This window comes from Choristoneura fumiferana, chromosome 2 (assembly GCF_025370935.1).
Source record: "Choristoneura fumiferana chromosome 2, NRCan_CFum_1, whole genome shotgun sequence".
Lineage (NCBI taxonomy): Eukaryota > Metazoa > Arthropoda > Insecta > Lepidoptera > Tortricidae > Choristoneura > Choristoneura fumiferana.
In genome coordinates, this window is record NC_133473.1 from 5,739,041 (window position 1) to 5,755,412 (window position 16,372).

Sequence of the window (16,372 nt, forward strand, 5' to 3'; positions counted from 1 at the left end):
GCCAGCCTAGCCAACCGAGACTGGCTCAGTTCAAATGTCTGGGCACATATTAAGTACTCCTGGGACAATGAAGTTGCGAACACACCTTTGTCATCAGTCTGCAAAATAAAAATCGTTAATTAGTTTTTTGTTCAAGGCTTACTACAGGGTTCAAAATGCGAACTTCCTAGAACAGCAGTTAGTTGGCTAGTGGGAGTGGCGTAGCTAAGCTACCGGAGGGCTAGACGGGGCAGCGCCCCGGAGCCCCCAAGCAAAATCAAAATCAAAAATCAAAAAAATCAAAATCAAAATCATTTATTCAGTAAATAGGCCGCAATGGGCACTTTAACACGTCATTTTTTAAAACTACCAGCGCTTTCGGAAAAGACCATCATTGCCAAGAAGAATGCGCCGCAAGAAACTTGGCAGAAAGTCATTTTTCAACATAAAATAAATTACAAATAAAATACTTAAAAACTACAGTATACAATGAAATAAAAGAAAATACAAAATAATAATAATAATAATACAGGGATGTATGGGGTCCCTTAGTTACAAAACTAAACTCTAACTATAATCTACGTTCAGTGGAAGTGTAGACTGCTTCCACGTCATAAATTAAAAAATAATAATAATTATAATAATAATAATTTAATTCTGAAATTTACATTTCAGGTCAAGTAACCATTAAACTTTTGGATTCCGAAGGCAAGCTCACGTCTGCCGCCCCCAAAGTTAGCTCACACGAACTCATGTCATGCTCTGAAAGCAGAGCGGTACCGAGTGCATGGTATTGCTTCCATTCCCATAAGCTCTATGGGATCGTCTTGGGAGCTTCGACGTCGCGGGCCTGTGACTAGAAATTAAACTAAAAATATACACGTTTAAAATCCATAAGCTTAACAATATACAGCCTTAAATATAGCAAGGGGATGTATAAAGTCCCTGAGTTAATAATAAAATTACTATATAGCAAGGGGATGTAGAAAGTCCCTGAGTTAACAATAAATAGAATTCCTAATCTAAATAATTCAGAGATGTATATAGTCTCTGAATGTCAAAGTACACTAATTTAATTAACCAAATTATACAATCTTCAGAGGTGTAAAAAGCCTCCAATGTCAAAAACTTAAAATAATTATTAAAATAAAGAAATGGAGATGCATAAGGTCTCCAAATGTCAAACCAATAAATATTTTTAAATTAAATTCTGCAACGTGGACAACGGCAACAGAACCAGAAACTAGACACGAAATGCCAGAAACTAGACATGAAAGCGAGAGAGAGAGAGAGAGAGAGAGAGAGAGAGAGAGAGAGAGAGAGAGACGAGAGAGAGAGAGAGAGAGAGAGAGAGAGAGAGAGAGAGAGAGAGAGAGAAAGAGAGAGAGAGAGAGAGAGAGAGAGAGAGAGAGAGAGAGAGAGAGAGAGACCTATGCCTCCTAAGATTTCGGCGCGGCTTCGCACGCGTAAACTATTTGATCTGGTAGTTACAATTGAAATTCCGAGATTTTACTAAATGCCCCTGGGAATTCCCATAATATCGTGATTTACATTGAGGTTGTGTTAAGAACAACTGTACAAAATTTCACGACTCTAAACCCATTAACATCTCATAACATTTTATCCCTATCCAGTGGGAATATCGGGATAAAAAGTAACCTATGTGTTATTTCAGACATCCAGCTACCTACAAGTCTTACAACCCAAATTTCATGATTCTAAACCCAGCGGTTATTATTTCGAGATTTTATCTCTATCCCGTGGGAATATCGGGATAAAAAGAAGCCTATGTGTTATTCCAGATGCCCATCTATCTACATACCAAGCTGTTTTAGCGTGAAGGAGTAACAAACATACACACACACACACAAACATTTGTATTTATAATATAAGTATATATATAAATATATGTGGAAGGAGAAAGGGGAGGCCTTTGCCCAGCAGTGGGACACTATATAGGCTATTTAAAAAAAATTATATATAAATATATAGTAGGAAAGTAGGTAGTTTGATCTTGAAGTACTTACACAAATTATTACTGGTATATGAGCATCACAACACTCTTTGAATTGATGAGCATCATAGTTTGGTATGAGCTTAGTGTTCACATTGCTGGTCAAGCAGATTTCTGAAAAATTACACTACATTCTGATTGGCTTTTACACTAGTGTAATAATAAAACAACTAGTAAGGTAACATAGCCGTCACAACTGTGCATAGTGCCGCGTTAGTTAGTTAAGTTAGGGCTGCGTCCCCCTTCAACAATATTTCACAGGCCCCAGTCCATCCCACCTTCAGCGCGCGCTGTAACACCCGATTTTAGGCAAGGTCCAGAAGGGCGCCCATTGTTATAAATGATTATGACATGAGTAAAATATTCTACGAACCTACAGGAACTTTGAGTTTGCTGAGTGCATCCCAAGTCTCAACAGTGCCACCTAGCCGAGGGTGGATAAAGGTTCCATGGCCAATCCGCTCCGGTTTGAAGTCCAGCATTTGCATTACTTCTTTTGGGTTACAGATCTCTCCACAGTGCAGTGTTACCTAGTATAATAAGGATTTCAATTAATAGAATAGTGGAAGAACTGACGTAATGTTGGTTGAATTGAATGACAATGCAAGTAGTCAACAAATAAGCACAACATGAAAGTATTTGTTTTTTTTTTCTCAAAATTCAGATTCATTTCATATTATGTTGCACACACCTTGAGTCCAGCTTTCCTAGCATTACTCAATGCTGGCACAAAATCATCAAAACTGCCAGCAGTGGGATCCCCACTCAATTCTATTCCAACCACAATGTCAGGATAGCTCTTATAGAATTCTATGGCCATGTCTGATGTTTCTTCAGCTGCCATGGGTGAGCATCTGCGGTCTATGGAAATTATCAGCTTTGATATTATTGTCAGATTCAGGGATGCCTTCCTAAAATAAAATAAAATTCTATTGTTAAAAATATAAAATCTCATATGTTTGTGGATGTTTTGAACATTTTTTTACAAGAATTTTAGTTGTCTAGTACAAAAAAAGTTCTATTGTTATTGTTGTGTACCCTGAAACAATCTGCATATTCATTACCTAATAGCTTGCACAATGGTTTCAATGTACTGTCGTTTACTCATGTCAGGTGTTTCACGGGGCGTGGTACGGAGTTCTATGTAGCAGCAGCCATCTTCCTGGAACTCAGCAAGTGTCAGGGTCGTAGCTAGAGCCAGGGCATCGGGAGTACTTGTAAGGGAATGCGCGATGCTGAACACTTGAAAACATCTGAAAAAGATATATTTTATCATTTTAATTTGATTAGCATTCAATGTTGAACTACAAGTATTTAAATATTACTTTTTTTTTTTTTTTTTGTATTAATATAATCGAAACAATATAAATACAATGAACTTATTATGCCACTATTGGAAAACCCACTGGGGGCCACTGGGGGGGGGACTTATTGCTGTTCTTCAGCAAAATCATGATTTGTTTAACTAATGCCCAGTGCATTTCATCATACTGTGATAAGTTAACATACTGTGATAAGTTTCTTGAATCACCGGCAGCTATTTGGAACTCGTCAAAGAAAGCATTTGTTTGGTCGGCTATTCAATGTTGAACTACAAGTATTTAAATATTACTTTTCTTTTTTTTTTTTTTGTATTAATATAATCGAAACAATATAAATACAATGAACTTATTATGCCACTATTGGAAAACCCACTGGGGGCCACTGGGGGGGGGGGGACTTATTGCTGTTCTTCAGCAAAATCATGATTTGTTTAACTAATGCCCAGTGCATTTCATCATACTGTGATAAGTTAACATACTGTGATAAGTTTCTTGAATCACCGGCAGCTATTTGGAACTCGTCAAAGAAAGCATTTGTTTGGTCGGCTATACCGGCGTCTGCATATAATCTCTTGAGTTCCAGCATAGTCGACCGGCTTAACGAACCACCCAAGTGAGCGTGGAGCTCCTAAAATACAAAGGCATTAAGTAAACTATAAGAATTTTTACGAGTAAGGAATTCGTTCGACAGTATAGAATAATACAAACTATCTTAGGTAGCTCGCGACAAAAGGACTTTAAATCCATTATTGCAATATTACTCATACTCAATAATTCAATAAGAGACGAGAACAATACAATATTTCCCGTGAAAGAAAAGTAGGTAACGAAAACAAAACAAAGCAAGACGCCCGCCAAAATATGTCAAAATGTGTGCTGCCCAATATATCTCTGAACTCCTTTGAAATAGCAAAATAAATGAGATCTGGTCGAGGTACTTTTATTAAGGTTAGGGTAACTTCACTACCAAGTGTATTTTTCTGAACTTTATGCACTGATGTATTAAACTGTAGATCCACAGTCGCGCGTCCGAATATGTCCGAGCCAAATGAGCGCCACTTTGGTAAATGTGGCCTTCTTTTTCTCAGTACGTTGTTGTCAGTGCAAGCGTAACGATGCCCACGTGCGTCTTTAAAAAGTGCAAAAATCACTCGCGAAAACGGAACAAATCTGATGGAATATCATACTTTCAGCGAGTATTTGTTGTTTTTTCTATTAAATTCTAATAATCAGAGAGAAATATTGATTTAAATTAATTTTAAAGCCATTTCTAAATTGCTAATTAAAAGATAAACGTTGCCAGAATTCCACAACATTGACAAATGCCTTGTCTTTGTCACACGCACAGGAAAGCATATCAGTAAAACGAAACAGATAAACAACAGAACATGGAACAAAAGTGTAGTGGAGTTGCCGTCACTCTATTTTATTTACCGAGTCGCCTAGCAACGGGTAGCTATGTCGTTTGAATATTTACCTTGAAGTTTGCGATTTTAATTATGTTTTATAAAAGCTTCGATAATATAATGTACTGACTGTCTGACTGTGTGGTTTATTCGTTTTTGTGCAAAATTAATAAAGCAATTTATGAACCACAAACCTCAATGAAGCCAACTTTGATAAAGCGCTCGCCAAATCTACACCGTATTAATCACTATGTTTACCTATTGTTTTTTACACTAAAAAAATCATACTAAGTATTTTACACTGTTTACAAGGTTTATAATACAGTTTACAATTTATTCACACTAGTCGAGCTTCTTATTATTTAATTACACAACATACGAAGTCCGCCGAATTTCCCGCGAATGAACTGTGCTGACAGACAGCCTGCAATTTTTTTTTGAGCTGCGCGCGGCGTGCGCTGGCAATGGTTTTAGAAGCAAACAGCCAGAACCAAGGAGGATGAGAATTCAAATTGTTTTTTATTCGAAATACTTGCACAAGTGCTTACATTTCGGCGATATTTTTAGAAGCTTTTCTGTAGCTTGCCCTGTTTGCTTATTTATTTATTTATTGTTTGTTTGGGTCAAATCTTGGAAGCTAAATTTGACCCACTTCCAGTGGTCCGATCGACTTGAAATTTAGCATACTTATGTAAATTTGGTGACAATACAATAATCTGGTAGTGACAACTTGGTGGTTCTGTCAGAATCGTCTCTGCAGGAGGGAACTCCTCAATAGTTAATAGTACCGACTTGAAATTTGGTACAGATATGTAGTTTAGACGACAATTCAAGTACAATCAACAAAAAGTACATTCGGCAAAAAAGCTTGTATTAAAAATTAATTTTTTAACAAAAACTTATTACAAGCATTATATTTATTTGCAGTGTAATGTAACTATGTTTGCTCGGGTGGAATCTTTCAACTCAAATTTGAAGTGGATATCTTCAACCGATTGAGCTGAAATTTTACACGCATGTATACTTAAATCCGATGACAATGCAATATTATTATAACATGGAGTTGATCTGATGATAAAGCTAGCGGGTGACCATAGGAACTCTGTGATAAACGACACGACCACATCGAGTTTGGACTCGTTTGTCGTCTTGACGAGTACTTCGGTAACCAGGGGCATAAAGTAGGTCTCTAGGTGCAGCGTTTTGGGCTGTGCGTTGATATATCAACAGTCAGTTAGTCAGTTTATTATTTTAATTTTATATATATAGACAGTGCCGGATTAGCCCATAAGCAAATTAAGCGATTGCTTAGGGCATCACGTCTTGGGGGCACCATAAACAGCACCAAAATTTTTTTGTTAGCACATAAAAGGTAAGGCTGTTTGAAAATCCGCTCGCTCGTGCCTCCCCATAATCTCTATCGTCTTTCATAAATATAATATTTCGTCGTAATAAATACTTATTTAAAATATCGATAAGAGGGGGGGCATAGGCGTGCATTGCTTAAGGCATCAAATAGTCTTAATCCGGCTGTATATAGATTATCTCGAAAACGGTAAACATTTGGACTAAAGAAAATTAGCTTAAAAGTTACCTTTTAATTTTTTTTAAATTTAATTGACAAAAACTTTTTATTACGAAAGTCCTCTCCGAAAGTCCGAATGCATTCTTTGTTCTACAACCTAAATTCGTCCGTCTTAAGAAACGTCAAACTCATCCAAGCAATCTTGCAACGTCGCCTTCAATGTAGCAAGTGAAATTAATCCCTCTGCCTTTTCTGATAAGGCTTACATTCATATTCGAGCATGCGTATGTGAAATTGTGGAGTTAGCTGTCAAGTGTCAAGCGTTGTGGAGTTTTGCCGCTAGCGAAATTCAACTGTAATAGAGTAAAGACTAGGTTCAAATTTCGTCACGTATTCTTTCTATTTGTTTGTGTGGTGGGATCAGTGTTTCTACGCACACGTAAATATTTTTATTAATTGTGGAATATGGCCGCTAGCGAAATTCAACTGTAACTTAGTAAAGACTAGGTTCAAATTTCGTCACGTATTCTTTTAATTAATTTGTGTGGGTGATGATTTTATTTGTTACACAAACAAATAAATAGTTCGGACATTCTTTGATGGGATTTTGTTTGGCAATGTGTATCTACAGTTTAATACATCAGTGACTTTATGTATCAATTTTGATTCCCTTAAATTTTTTCATGAAATTTTAAGGTTGTGTTGTTTTGTGAATGAAAAGATTTACCATTTCAAATGGGTAAATTTCTTTCCTGGTAATACGCAGTGTTTCAAGCGGTTTGGCCACTAATTTAAACCGCTTCAATTTGTCTTCAATTATCAATCGTTCCAAAAAAAAAAAATTGTGACGTTTGTTATCACAATCTATTTGAATCACAGATTAAAAGAATAGTAGCTATTTGAACCAGATAATCAGATATTAAGAATAAAATTTTAAAAAATTCTGGCGGCGCTGCGGTTGAATGGCAATTTTATTCTAACACCGACTTTGTGTAGCACTAACTAGCGAATATGAAGAAACTATTATTTGGTCTACTAATTGCTTGCTTCCAATACGTAAAATGTGATGATCCCAATATTCCTATAGTTATTACTACTTGGAACTTTTTAAATTCTACTACGAAAGGTAAACTAGTATTTTGCTTCAGTCGCTATTATAGATATTAGATTTAGATATCATTTATATTTTAACAGCTTTCCGCCCCTTATTTTGCAAGCAATCTGTAAATCTGAAGTGTCGGCACCTCTGCAAACAACCTTTAACAATCTACGATTTAAATTATTTTTGAATGCTTACAGCCTGGGAAGTTCTGAATGCCGGTGGTTCCGCTTTGGATGCTGTTGAACAAGGCGCATCGGTCTGCGAGGAGCAGCAATGTGACGGGACGGTGGGCTATGGTGGGAGCCCTGATGAAAATGGGGAGACTACCTTGGACGCTCTCATCATGGATGGGTATCATACATAGCAAATAAATGAAAATATTAATCATGTCCTAAAGTTAAAGTGGTGTTTTTTAAATATGATTTAAAAGTTTTATGAAATGTTGTGAATACAATCTTATATTTTAAGCCTGTAAATTAGGTATTTAAAAATAATTTGATAATTATAATATAAAAAAATGCCTTGTCACTTTACACTGACATTTCATGTCCTGTGTTCTGGTTAGCCAGCATATTTTTAACACAGTTTTATATAGAAAGTAGAAATATAAATATTTATTTGCTGAGTATTTATATGCTTATATGAGTAGGCTGTGCCGCAGGCTGCTAAGTGGATCTTGTGTGAAAAGACCTTAACTGTTTTTTTAGGAAAACTATGAATGTTGGTGCAGTAGGAGCACTCCGCCAGGTGAAAAATGCTATATCAGTGGCCCGGCATATCTTGGAGCACTCCTACCACTCATTCCTAGTTGGAGAGCTAGCAACACAGTTCGCTGAAGAGATGGGTTTCCCCATAGAGTCCCTCACTACCCCAAAATCTAAGAATTTGTGGAAGAAATGGCACAATGAGGATAATTGTCAACCAAACTTTTGGATGGTAACAACATTTTTCTGTAACACCAGTTGTAAGTGATAAAAGTCATAATATCTTCTAGTTCTGATAATATCATCTTGAATAAGGTGTTCTTAAGATATCAGCAGTACAGATAACCTACTATTCTCAAGTGTATTGTATTTGACCATTATCAGTTTCTTTTGTATGTCATCAAACATTTAATAAAGAAAATAAAGTCATTATTATTATAATATCTATTTATTGAAATTTTCAGAAAGTCACTCCTGATCCAAAGAAATACTGCGGGCCATACTCTAAATCTGAGAAGGGATATCACCAAGCTTCCACTTCTGATGTGAAAGTGGACAGATATAATCATGATACCATTGGAATGGTTGCAATAGACAAGAATGGTGATGTAGGAGCTGGCACTTCCACTAATGGTGCTAAATTCAAAATACCTGGGTAAAATGAAAATAGCTATAATAAATATAAGTATAATGTTGATTAACAATAGTATTACGCAATAAGTTAACTACTGGAATAACTAGCATGAAATTAATGTTAATGTCAATATCAGAATGTTATTATCAGTTGTTATTGTTATGCATGTTTTCACATAAATGGCTGCCCATTTGTAAGAGTAAGTAAGAGAGAGGGAAAAGAATAATCTCAACTCCAACAAATACTAATTTTATAAAGGAAATTATTGTTGTTCTGTAATATTTCAGAAGGATTGGGGATTCTCCTATACCTGGCGCGGGTGCATATGCCGACAATGCCGTGGGCGGAGCTTCGGCCACAGGAGATGGCGACGTCATGTTAAGATTTTTACCAAGGTTAGACTGAGATCTTGTGGTAAGTATTTAAAAATAACGAAATTGTATGAACATAGTCTTCTTTTATCGGCCTTGATCCCAGTGCCCAGCAGTGGGACATATATAGGCTGGGATGATGATGATGATGATGATGATAAAAAAACGATTTTTATTAACAAAAACTTATTCTATTTCTAGTTTTTTGGCAGTGGAGGAAATGCGCCGTGGAGCTTCTCCAACCGCCGCCGCTGAAACGGCCGTGGCAAGAATAGCTGAACATTATCCAGATTTTATGGGCGCAGTTGTTGCCCTGGCCAAAGATGGCCGATATGGTGCCGCCTGTCATGGCATCCATCAGTTCCCATTCGTTGTACACGACCTTACACAAGATAAATCCAGAACAGAACACGTACTGTGTTCCTGAAATTATTGTTACGACTTATGTTACTAAAATTTAATTTGATTGATACAAAGATTTACTTCTGGATGAAATAGTAGATTGATAACCAAGAGTGGAAAGTGACCCATTTAACTCGAGATATTATATAGTTCGAGGGGAAATGGGTAATTTCACCCGAGTTAGACACTCTACTTTTCATTTCGACTGTGAGGAAAGTAAAATACTACAAAAAAAATGAGAATAATAATAAATTGAGTTTACTTATATTCAACCTCCAACGGTACCTTTTCGACTGGCCACTTGCCACGGCCGACTATATAAAAAAAATCGAGTTGGTCACGACTTGGTCACGACCAAGGGGCTTATATACGAAACTGGAGGTTGAACGCCGAACGAAGAAGTTTGACCATTATTAATTATTCACTATCTCTTTCTTTCACATTTCACGAATGACTTCCGTCTCTTTCTTAACCTAACTAAAGAAAGAGATGGAATGTGTTCGTGACGTAATAAAGATCAAATTTCTTGTTTCAAACGGATGTTCAGCGTTCAACCTCCAGTGTTGTATATAAACTCCTTGGTCACGACGTGCATCTAGATGGCCAAGCCGAAACGTGAAAAAAAAGTGCCATTGACGTAACTCAATTATCTTCGATTCCGTGGCTAATCGAAAAAAAAAAATACTCCCTAGAGATGAAAACGCAATTTTCCACTCTGCTATCTACCCATGAAAATTAAACTTTCCGAACAGGAGAGATGAAGAAGGCATTGAATGGAGACTATGTACTATTTAGAAATAACTTTCGGTTTATCTGAAGTTACGCTATAATGCTGTACCCATGTAGGTTAGGTACGCATTTCCATAAAACTACAACTTGATTGTGTCGTGTCGATTAGTACATATTTTCGTTTGGTCGTGTTTGTTCGTAGGGTAGGGTCGTGTGTGTGATACAAATCCTTTACAAATCTCACGACCGAACGTGCCTTGTATGTATGTTGTATTATAACATGTAACCGACATGTAATTTTTTTTTAGGTTTCTTCAAATTAAACGGATCAACATTATATTATACACGTTTATTTATTTAGTCCAAATTTTTTTCAAGATTCTCTTTCTAACATTAAATGTAAAATTAAAAAATAGCCAACATAACAAGCGAAACTTTTTTAACCGCATTCAAACCGCTTCGTATCCACAGACTGACATAGACAAATCATTTTTTTTTGTATGCGTATGCAGTCAAGAAGTCAACGCGTTTCTTTTCACTTTGTCGATCGGCCATTTTCAATTTGACCGTCTACTTGCGCTCACGTATCAACGTAAGTGTTGTTCATTATTGATAATTTTTAAAAGTTGTCCTTTAAGGTTTTAATTGTTTTAGTTGAGTATAAGTATCTAATGATTTTTGTACCATATCATCGTTTTTTGATTAGTTAAATGTTATTCTTGAGATATAACCTATTTACCACGTGGTTGGTAATTTTAATGATGAGAGTTAAAATTCATTTCATTCGTGGTATCTACCATAGTGTTAACACGGTGATGGCCTTAATGCGTCTGATTTTTATCTTAAAACTTTGTATTTTGGTTGATTTCTGCGATATTCTTGACATGGGAATGTATGGTTCACAGAATGGCGGACGCTGCTCCAGCCGCTGGTCGTGGCGGTTTCCGCGGTGGTTTTGGTTCCCGAGGAGGCGACAGGGGTCGCGGCGGCCTGCGCGGTCGTGGACGCGGTCGCGGCCGTGGTCGCGGACGCGGCAAAGAAGACCAAAAAGAGTGGGTGCCAGTTACCAAACTCGGCCGCTTAGTCCGCGACGGCAAGATCGACAAACTCGAAAGCATCTACCTGTTCTCTTTGCCCATCAAAGAGTTTGAGATCATTGATTTCTTCCTTGGATCATCTCTTAACGATGAAGTCCTCAAGATCATGCCTGTGCAGAAGCAGACCCGCGCCGGTCAGCGTACCCGCTTCAAGGCGTTCGTGGCTATCGGAGACAACAATGGACACATTGGTCTGGGCGTGAAGTGCAGCAAGGAAGTGGCGACTGCCATCCGTGGTGCTATCATCCTGGCTAAACTTTCCGTCCTGCCTGTCCGCAGAGGCTACTGGGGCAACAAGATCGGCAAACCCCACACAGTCCCTTGCAAGGTAGTTATTTGTCATTTATTTATACCTATTAAGCAATATGGCATTTTTAATTTGTAATGATGAGAAAAACTTTTATTCATTCGTGGTATCCACTTGAGGTTTAACCTGTGAAGCTTTTATGCGTCTGATAAAGTTTTAAATTTTACAAGCTTTTGTGGCTTAGTTACATGTTACTGATCACACTTTCATTGATTTCAGGTAACTGGTAAATGTGGTTCAGTCACTGTGAGGCTGATCCCAGCTCCCCGTGGTACCGGCATTGTGTCTGCCCCAGTCCCCAAGAAGCTGCTTCAGATGGCTGGAGTCCAGGACTGCTACACCTCCGCCCGTGGCTCCACTGGCACACTGGGAAACTTTGCCAAGGCTACCTATGCTGCCATTGCCAAGACCTATGCCTACCTTACTCCAGACTTGTGGAGGGATATTCCATTGACCAAGTCGCCCTACTCTGAATTCAAAGCCCTTTAAAGATGGTTGAATTAAATACATTCAGAAATTAGTCTTTGTTTTTATTTCACTTTCTTTATTGCTTACCCACTTGAAATTCCCTAGAATTATTTTTTGTGACCACTTGCTGTAATAAAAATTTAATCTAGGTTTGTCGTTTAACCTGCTGATTTTATACTTTGCAAATTTGTCCTGATTGATTTATATGGAAAATAGGACATTTTTTATGTATATAGTATAAAGTGGGCTAAATTTGGTGCTGCTGAGTATAAATATGTTACTACGGTCTTGTTGCGTCGGAATAAGTGGTATGTACTTATTTTGAAAGTTCATTGTTCCACATTTGACTGTACCAATAGTAGGTTGTATGGTCAAGGACTTTAGCCACCCTGGAACTTTTTCAAAGCAAAGTCCTTACGATTTTCCTTGCTAGATGCGAAGTCGCAATGACGTTTACTGTGAAATGGTTCCATGGTGCCTCATGAATTTGACTTTACAACAAGAGCATAAAACAAGCCATTTTACCCAAGGTGTTACGGCAAAGCTACTCTGCTTTTCACTTCGAGTGTTTGCTTGCTGGGTACCTTTTCTTTTATTTTTCATTGATTGCTATACAATTAGCATTTTGTGTTGTGGTATTTGTGATGAATTTATTTAACTTTAAATAATTTATTGAATCAGGCGTTACTAAAGCAAAAGAAATTGAAGAGGCGTTAAGAAATTATTTTAGTTCAATATTTAATTTTCTTTTACAAAAATACAGTAAAATATGCTTTGGATGCTGGGATTAAAACAATTTCTTTCTAACTAAGTGTATTTACTTTTTAGAATAGGTACATGCAATAAAGGTATGTCCAGGCAATGGGCAGGCCAGGTAATTGATATTTCTAAACATTATGCAAGGGCTTTCATCCATCTTTTTGTTCCTAAAAAAAGGTTTTAATTATTGGACTCTTGAATTTTTAAATGGCAAGGTACGATATAGGAGATCAGGGTACTAAATAGAAACGATAAAATTGTTAACTTTTACAAAATTCTTTTACTTCACTTTCAAATAGATTGACTGTGTGATCACAAACTTTTTCTAAATCTTTAAGTCCTCTTTTGAGTATTTCTAATGCGGGTGTCTCATAGGTTTGTATTCTAAAGTGCATTTTAGCTTCTGCTGGGTGCGGTACTGTGTACCCACAGAATTGGACATCTTCACTGTAACAAAAATTAGGTTTCATTATTTTCAAATTACTTAAATTAAAATGTATAAGACCCATGGCTTAGTGGATCATTGCCGGGGCCAAATGTGTTAGACATACTACCCCACTACAAGATGTCAATTAATATTATAGAGTGCATTTGAGACCGTTTCCCATGGCTATTTTAAAAATAGAAAGTGCATATGACCAAGCAGCAGAAGTAAATGAGTAGTTGCGGTGCTCAAAATTGGTTTTATTACCTTGGCAGTAGTCATGGGTAGGTAATTTTGATTGAGTGCCATAACCACTTATCCACTTCTGCTGCTGACTGTACCTGAATGAGGCCTCTTTACATAGGAGAGACTACATCCTTACATAAGATAAAAATTCACTATCAATTGTGCTATTTTCTCACACAGTAGCTTTATAAATGGACATGATGCAGTTGAGGGTGTAGAAATTAAGATAGTTTGTTTCTGTACAACCATCATTGGAGCTGTCTAAGTGCTAAATAAATGCAAACTAAATTGACATTTAAGTAAGTGTGTCTGATTATAATTTGACTCTACATTAGGTTAGCAAATGCACAATTTACTCACTTTGCCATTCCGATCCACTGTTTCATATTGCACAGTACAATACTTTTATAATTATGAAACAAGTTTGAGAAATTGTTGGGCACCTTAAACATCAAACGGATAAACACTTAGCAGAAATACTTACTATCTACTAATAATGCACTTTAAAGCATTTCCTAAAGTGTGGCTCTCATCCTGGAATATGTATGTGCGGCAAGTAAGGCTCGATTCATCATCTCCTGCTAGCTGAAATATAAGAATAAAACAAAATTATTAATTTAGAACATGATGGGATGTAATAAGGGAGTCAAAGTCAAAATATCTTTATTCAATTTAGGCTATCACAAGCACTTATGAATGTCACAAAAAATCTACCACCAGTACTAAATATACCACCATGTTCATAATATTGTGTGGCATGGTTGACCAAGAAAGTGCTTTACCAATTTCAATGATAGTTTCTATTTCAGAAACAAAACAATAAGGCTGATTGTCACATTGAGTTGTGAGTGAAAATAGGCTTTGACGTTTTAAGCGCTACAAATGACATTAAACCTTAGGGTGGTAAACCAATTTCTTGGTTGACTATACATTGGAACACAATAGTAGAGAATTAAAAGAGACAATTATATTTTTAAAAGGAATAAATTACACATCAAGCATTTGAAGAATAAGGTCCAGAAATTGTTGTTCTTGTTATTCTTACATTTCCTAAAAGTTACAATCTCGCCGTCGTCACAACAAAGAGGGAATGGATATCGATGCTTGAAAGGCTAATTCATCTAAGCGACATTTCCAAGGAAGGAAGAAAGGTCTAAAATGATCACACTTAACATTTTTGGACCACATATTCGCTAACCATACCAAAGCCGACCGGTGTAATAAACGCAACTCTGCCAAGCATAAAAAAAAAGTAATGTAACACAAATAAAGTTTGGTTGGTTTTTTAGAAAAATATGGCTCTGTCCATTGGAGGACAATTTTGCCAGTGTCTAGTAGGTTTTGCCGTTGTACGGTAAAAAAATTCTAGAAAACGAAATATGAGAGGTAATGGTGGATGAACGATGACAGCGCGAATCGTAGTGTCCAAATAAAGTTTAATACAAAATATAACTTAAGCTCGTGTGACATGATTTATAAAATGACAGAAATAAACGGTTCAACGGTGACTTATAATCGTGAGTTGAACCGATTAACTCTGTAATTTTACTAATAATAAAATAGTTTAATTATGCACACAACCGACCTCTGAGATCTTCATTTTTTAATTTATTTCTAGAAATTGTTTACAGCATGAACTAACTCTTAATATAGTCTTATAGTCCAGTTTTAGTCTTGAGTCTAGTCTCACGTTCACCACGTTGTTTTGACAAGTTTGACAAGACGCTGCAGGGCTACTATGAAACTCGAAACTCAAAGTTCGATCGTGTCGTCTCTCTCGCTCTCGTATTAAATAGTATAAGTGTCAGAGGGACCGTACGACACGAACTTCGAGTTACGAGTTTTGTAGTAGCCCTGCTGCTGAGTTGAGTGAGTAGAGTACAGATAAGATAGATAGGAATTAAATGAAAGTCACTTTGACATAACACACAGATGTAAACACAGGAAAGAAATGATAGTAAAAAATGTGGCAGTAGAAGAGGCACCTTATTTTAATTTTCATTCTTTTCTTATTTGTTGCAGCAATCTCTCTAAGTTATAATATTATGATATTCAGATAAAGATGGAAATATCTTGTCTAGTCTTTTTTTTATTCATACAATACAAATTAGGCGGGAATTTAAAAAAAGTTGAAATTCATGCTAACTTTTTTAAGTTTTTTAATTGCTCAACATAGTTTAATTTTATCAATTTTATCAGATCCAGTTCACGCACCAGTGTCCAGTAACCAGTTATATGTAATTTTACGAAGAAAGTGGTGGTTTTATTAAAGTTGTACTTTCCTATTAGAACTTAGATATTAGAGACATTTGTATTGATTATTAAGTTATAGCTTTTATCCATGGACGAAACCTAGTAATGATCCTTAGTAAATATTACAGAATGTTTGTTTCTGTACTTAAATTAATACTGTTTCATATAGATAACAATGAATTTTTACTTAATGCAAAAAAACACGATGGTTTTGAAGTTTTTCTAAGAAAATAAGCGAAAATTGACCTTTCCGACACTCCTATCTTCAAAACTACAGAGCCCAAAATAAAATAAATACACTTATTATTTTAATACGAGTAGTTCTGTATTGTACTTACCTATGTGTTTATATTAATGCTGTGCCAAAGGCAACTTTCCAAAATTGCGGAAGTTTTCATTAAGGAAAATTTCGGATTTTTCTCACAATTTTGTATGGGAATTGAAACTTTCCGTTTCTTAAATTTAAATTTTCTGTATTTTTTGTGAAAATTCGCAGAAATTTCGGAGAACTTTTTCCAACTTTTGGAAACTTTCCACAACTTGCACATCTGTAGTTTATATATCTAATTAGCACTTAAAGTAGCATAGAAAATTTTCGTACCTAGGTCTAGGAAAGTATGGAACCCTATG

The 16,372-nt window shown here is 36.3% G+C and overlaps 4 protein-coding genes across 4 annotated transcripts in view; 2 read left to right on the forward strand and 2 right to left on the reverse strand.

The window, feature by feature from the left end:
- Positions 1–6,846, reverse strand: part of Ada (adenosine deaminase-like protein) — an 8,172-nt gene extending 1,326 nt beyond the window's left edge. Inside the window, exons 1-6 of the mRNA XM_074106205.1 lie at positions 4,024–6,846; positions 3,795–3,943; positions 3,058–3,246; positions 2,685–2,904; positions 2,367–2,523; positions 2,007–2,107 (exon numbers count right to left, since the gene is read on the reverse strand). Of these exons, the coding sequence (XP_073962306.1) occupies positions 2,007–2,107; positions 2,367–2,523; positions 2,685–2,904; positions 3,058–3,246; positions 3,795–3,943; positions 4,024–4,080 (873 nt within the window). The 5' untranslated portion in view covers positions 4,081–6,846. The remainder of the gene's footprint in view (positions 1–2,006; positions 2,108–2,366; positions 2,524–2,684; positions 2,905–3,057; positions 3,247–3,794; positions 3,944–4,023) is intronic.
- A 277-nt stretch (positions 6,847–7,123) lies between these two features.
- Positions 7,124–10,530, forward strand: LOC141441382 (N(4)-(Beta-N-acetylglucosaminyl)-L-asparaginase-like). The gene is made up of 6 exons (XM_074106111.1): positions 7,124–7,372; positions 7,546–7,699; positions 8,056–8,284; positions 8,517–8,707; positions 8,974–9,081; positions 9,259–10,530. The coding sequence occupies exons 1-6, from the start codon at positions 7,258–7,260 to the stop codon at positions 9,482–9,484; spliced, it is 1,023 nt and encodes a 340-aa protein (XP_073962212.1). The 5' UTR covers positions 7,124–7,257; the 3' UTR covers positions 9,485–10,530.
- A 145-nt stretch (positions 10,531–10,675) lies between these two features.
- On the forward strand, positions 10,676–12,112 carry RpS2 (ribosomal protein S2). The gene is made up of 3 exons (XM_074106117.1): positions 10,676–10,780; positions 11,094–11,613; positions 11,812–12,112. Exons 2-3 carry the CDS (start codon positions 11,095–11,097, stop codon positions 12,079–12,081), a joined length of 789 nt encoding a protein of 262 aa, XP_073962218.1. The 5' UTR covers positions 10,676–10,780; position 11,094; the 3' UTR covers positions 12,082–12,112.
- Positions 12,113–13,076: 964 nt separating this feature from the next.
- On the reverse strand, positions 13,077–15,202 carry Polr1D (RNA polymerases I and III subunit AC2 l(2)37Cg). Its single transcript, XM_074106125.1, has 3 exons — positions 15,075–15,202; positions 13,974–14,074; positions 13,077–13,266 (listed from the first exon to the last, which is right to left on the reverse strand). The coding sequence occupies exons 1-3, from the start codon at positions 15,087–15,089 to the stop codon at positions 13,080–13,082; spliced, it is 303 nt and encodes a 100-aa protein (XP_073962226.1). The 5' UTR covers positions 15,090–15,202; the 3' UTR covers positions 13,077–13,079.
- Between the last annotated feature and the right edge of the window lie 1,170 nt (positions 15,203–16,372).

Bases quoted from the DNA above. Each gene is read 5' to 3' on its own strand.
- LOC141441382 (XM_074106111.1), top strand. From the start codon at position 7,258: ATGAAGAAACTATTATTTGGTCTACTAATTGCTTGCTTCCAATACGTA. The intron at 7,373-7,545 runs GTAAACTAGTAT...GAATGCTTACAG, and splicing joins TTTAAATTCTACTACGAAAG to CCTGGGAAGTTCTGAATGCC. The intron at 8,708-8,973 runs GTAAAATGAAAA...GTAATATTTCAG, and splicing joins GCTAAATTCAAAATACCTGG to AAGGATTGGGGATTCTCCTA.
- RpS2 (XM_074106117.1), top strand. From the start codon at position 11,095: ATGGCGGACGCTGCTCCAGCCGCTGGTCGTGGCGGTTTCCGCGGTGGT. The intron at 11,614-11,811 runs GTAGTTATTTGT...CATTGATTTCAG, and splicing joins CCCACACAGTCCCTTGCAAG to GTAACTGGTAAATGTGGTTC.
- Polr1D (XM_074106125.1), bottom strand. The intron at 13,267-13,973 runs GTAAGTATTTCT...TTTTTGTTACAG, and splicing joins AAGTGCATTATTAGTAGATA to TGAAGATGTCCAATTCTGTG.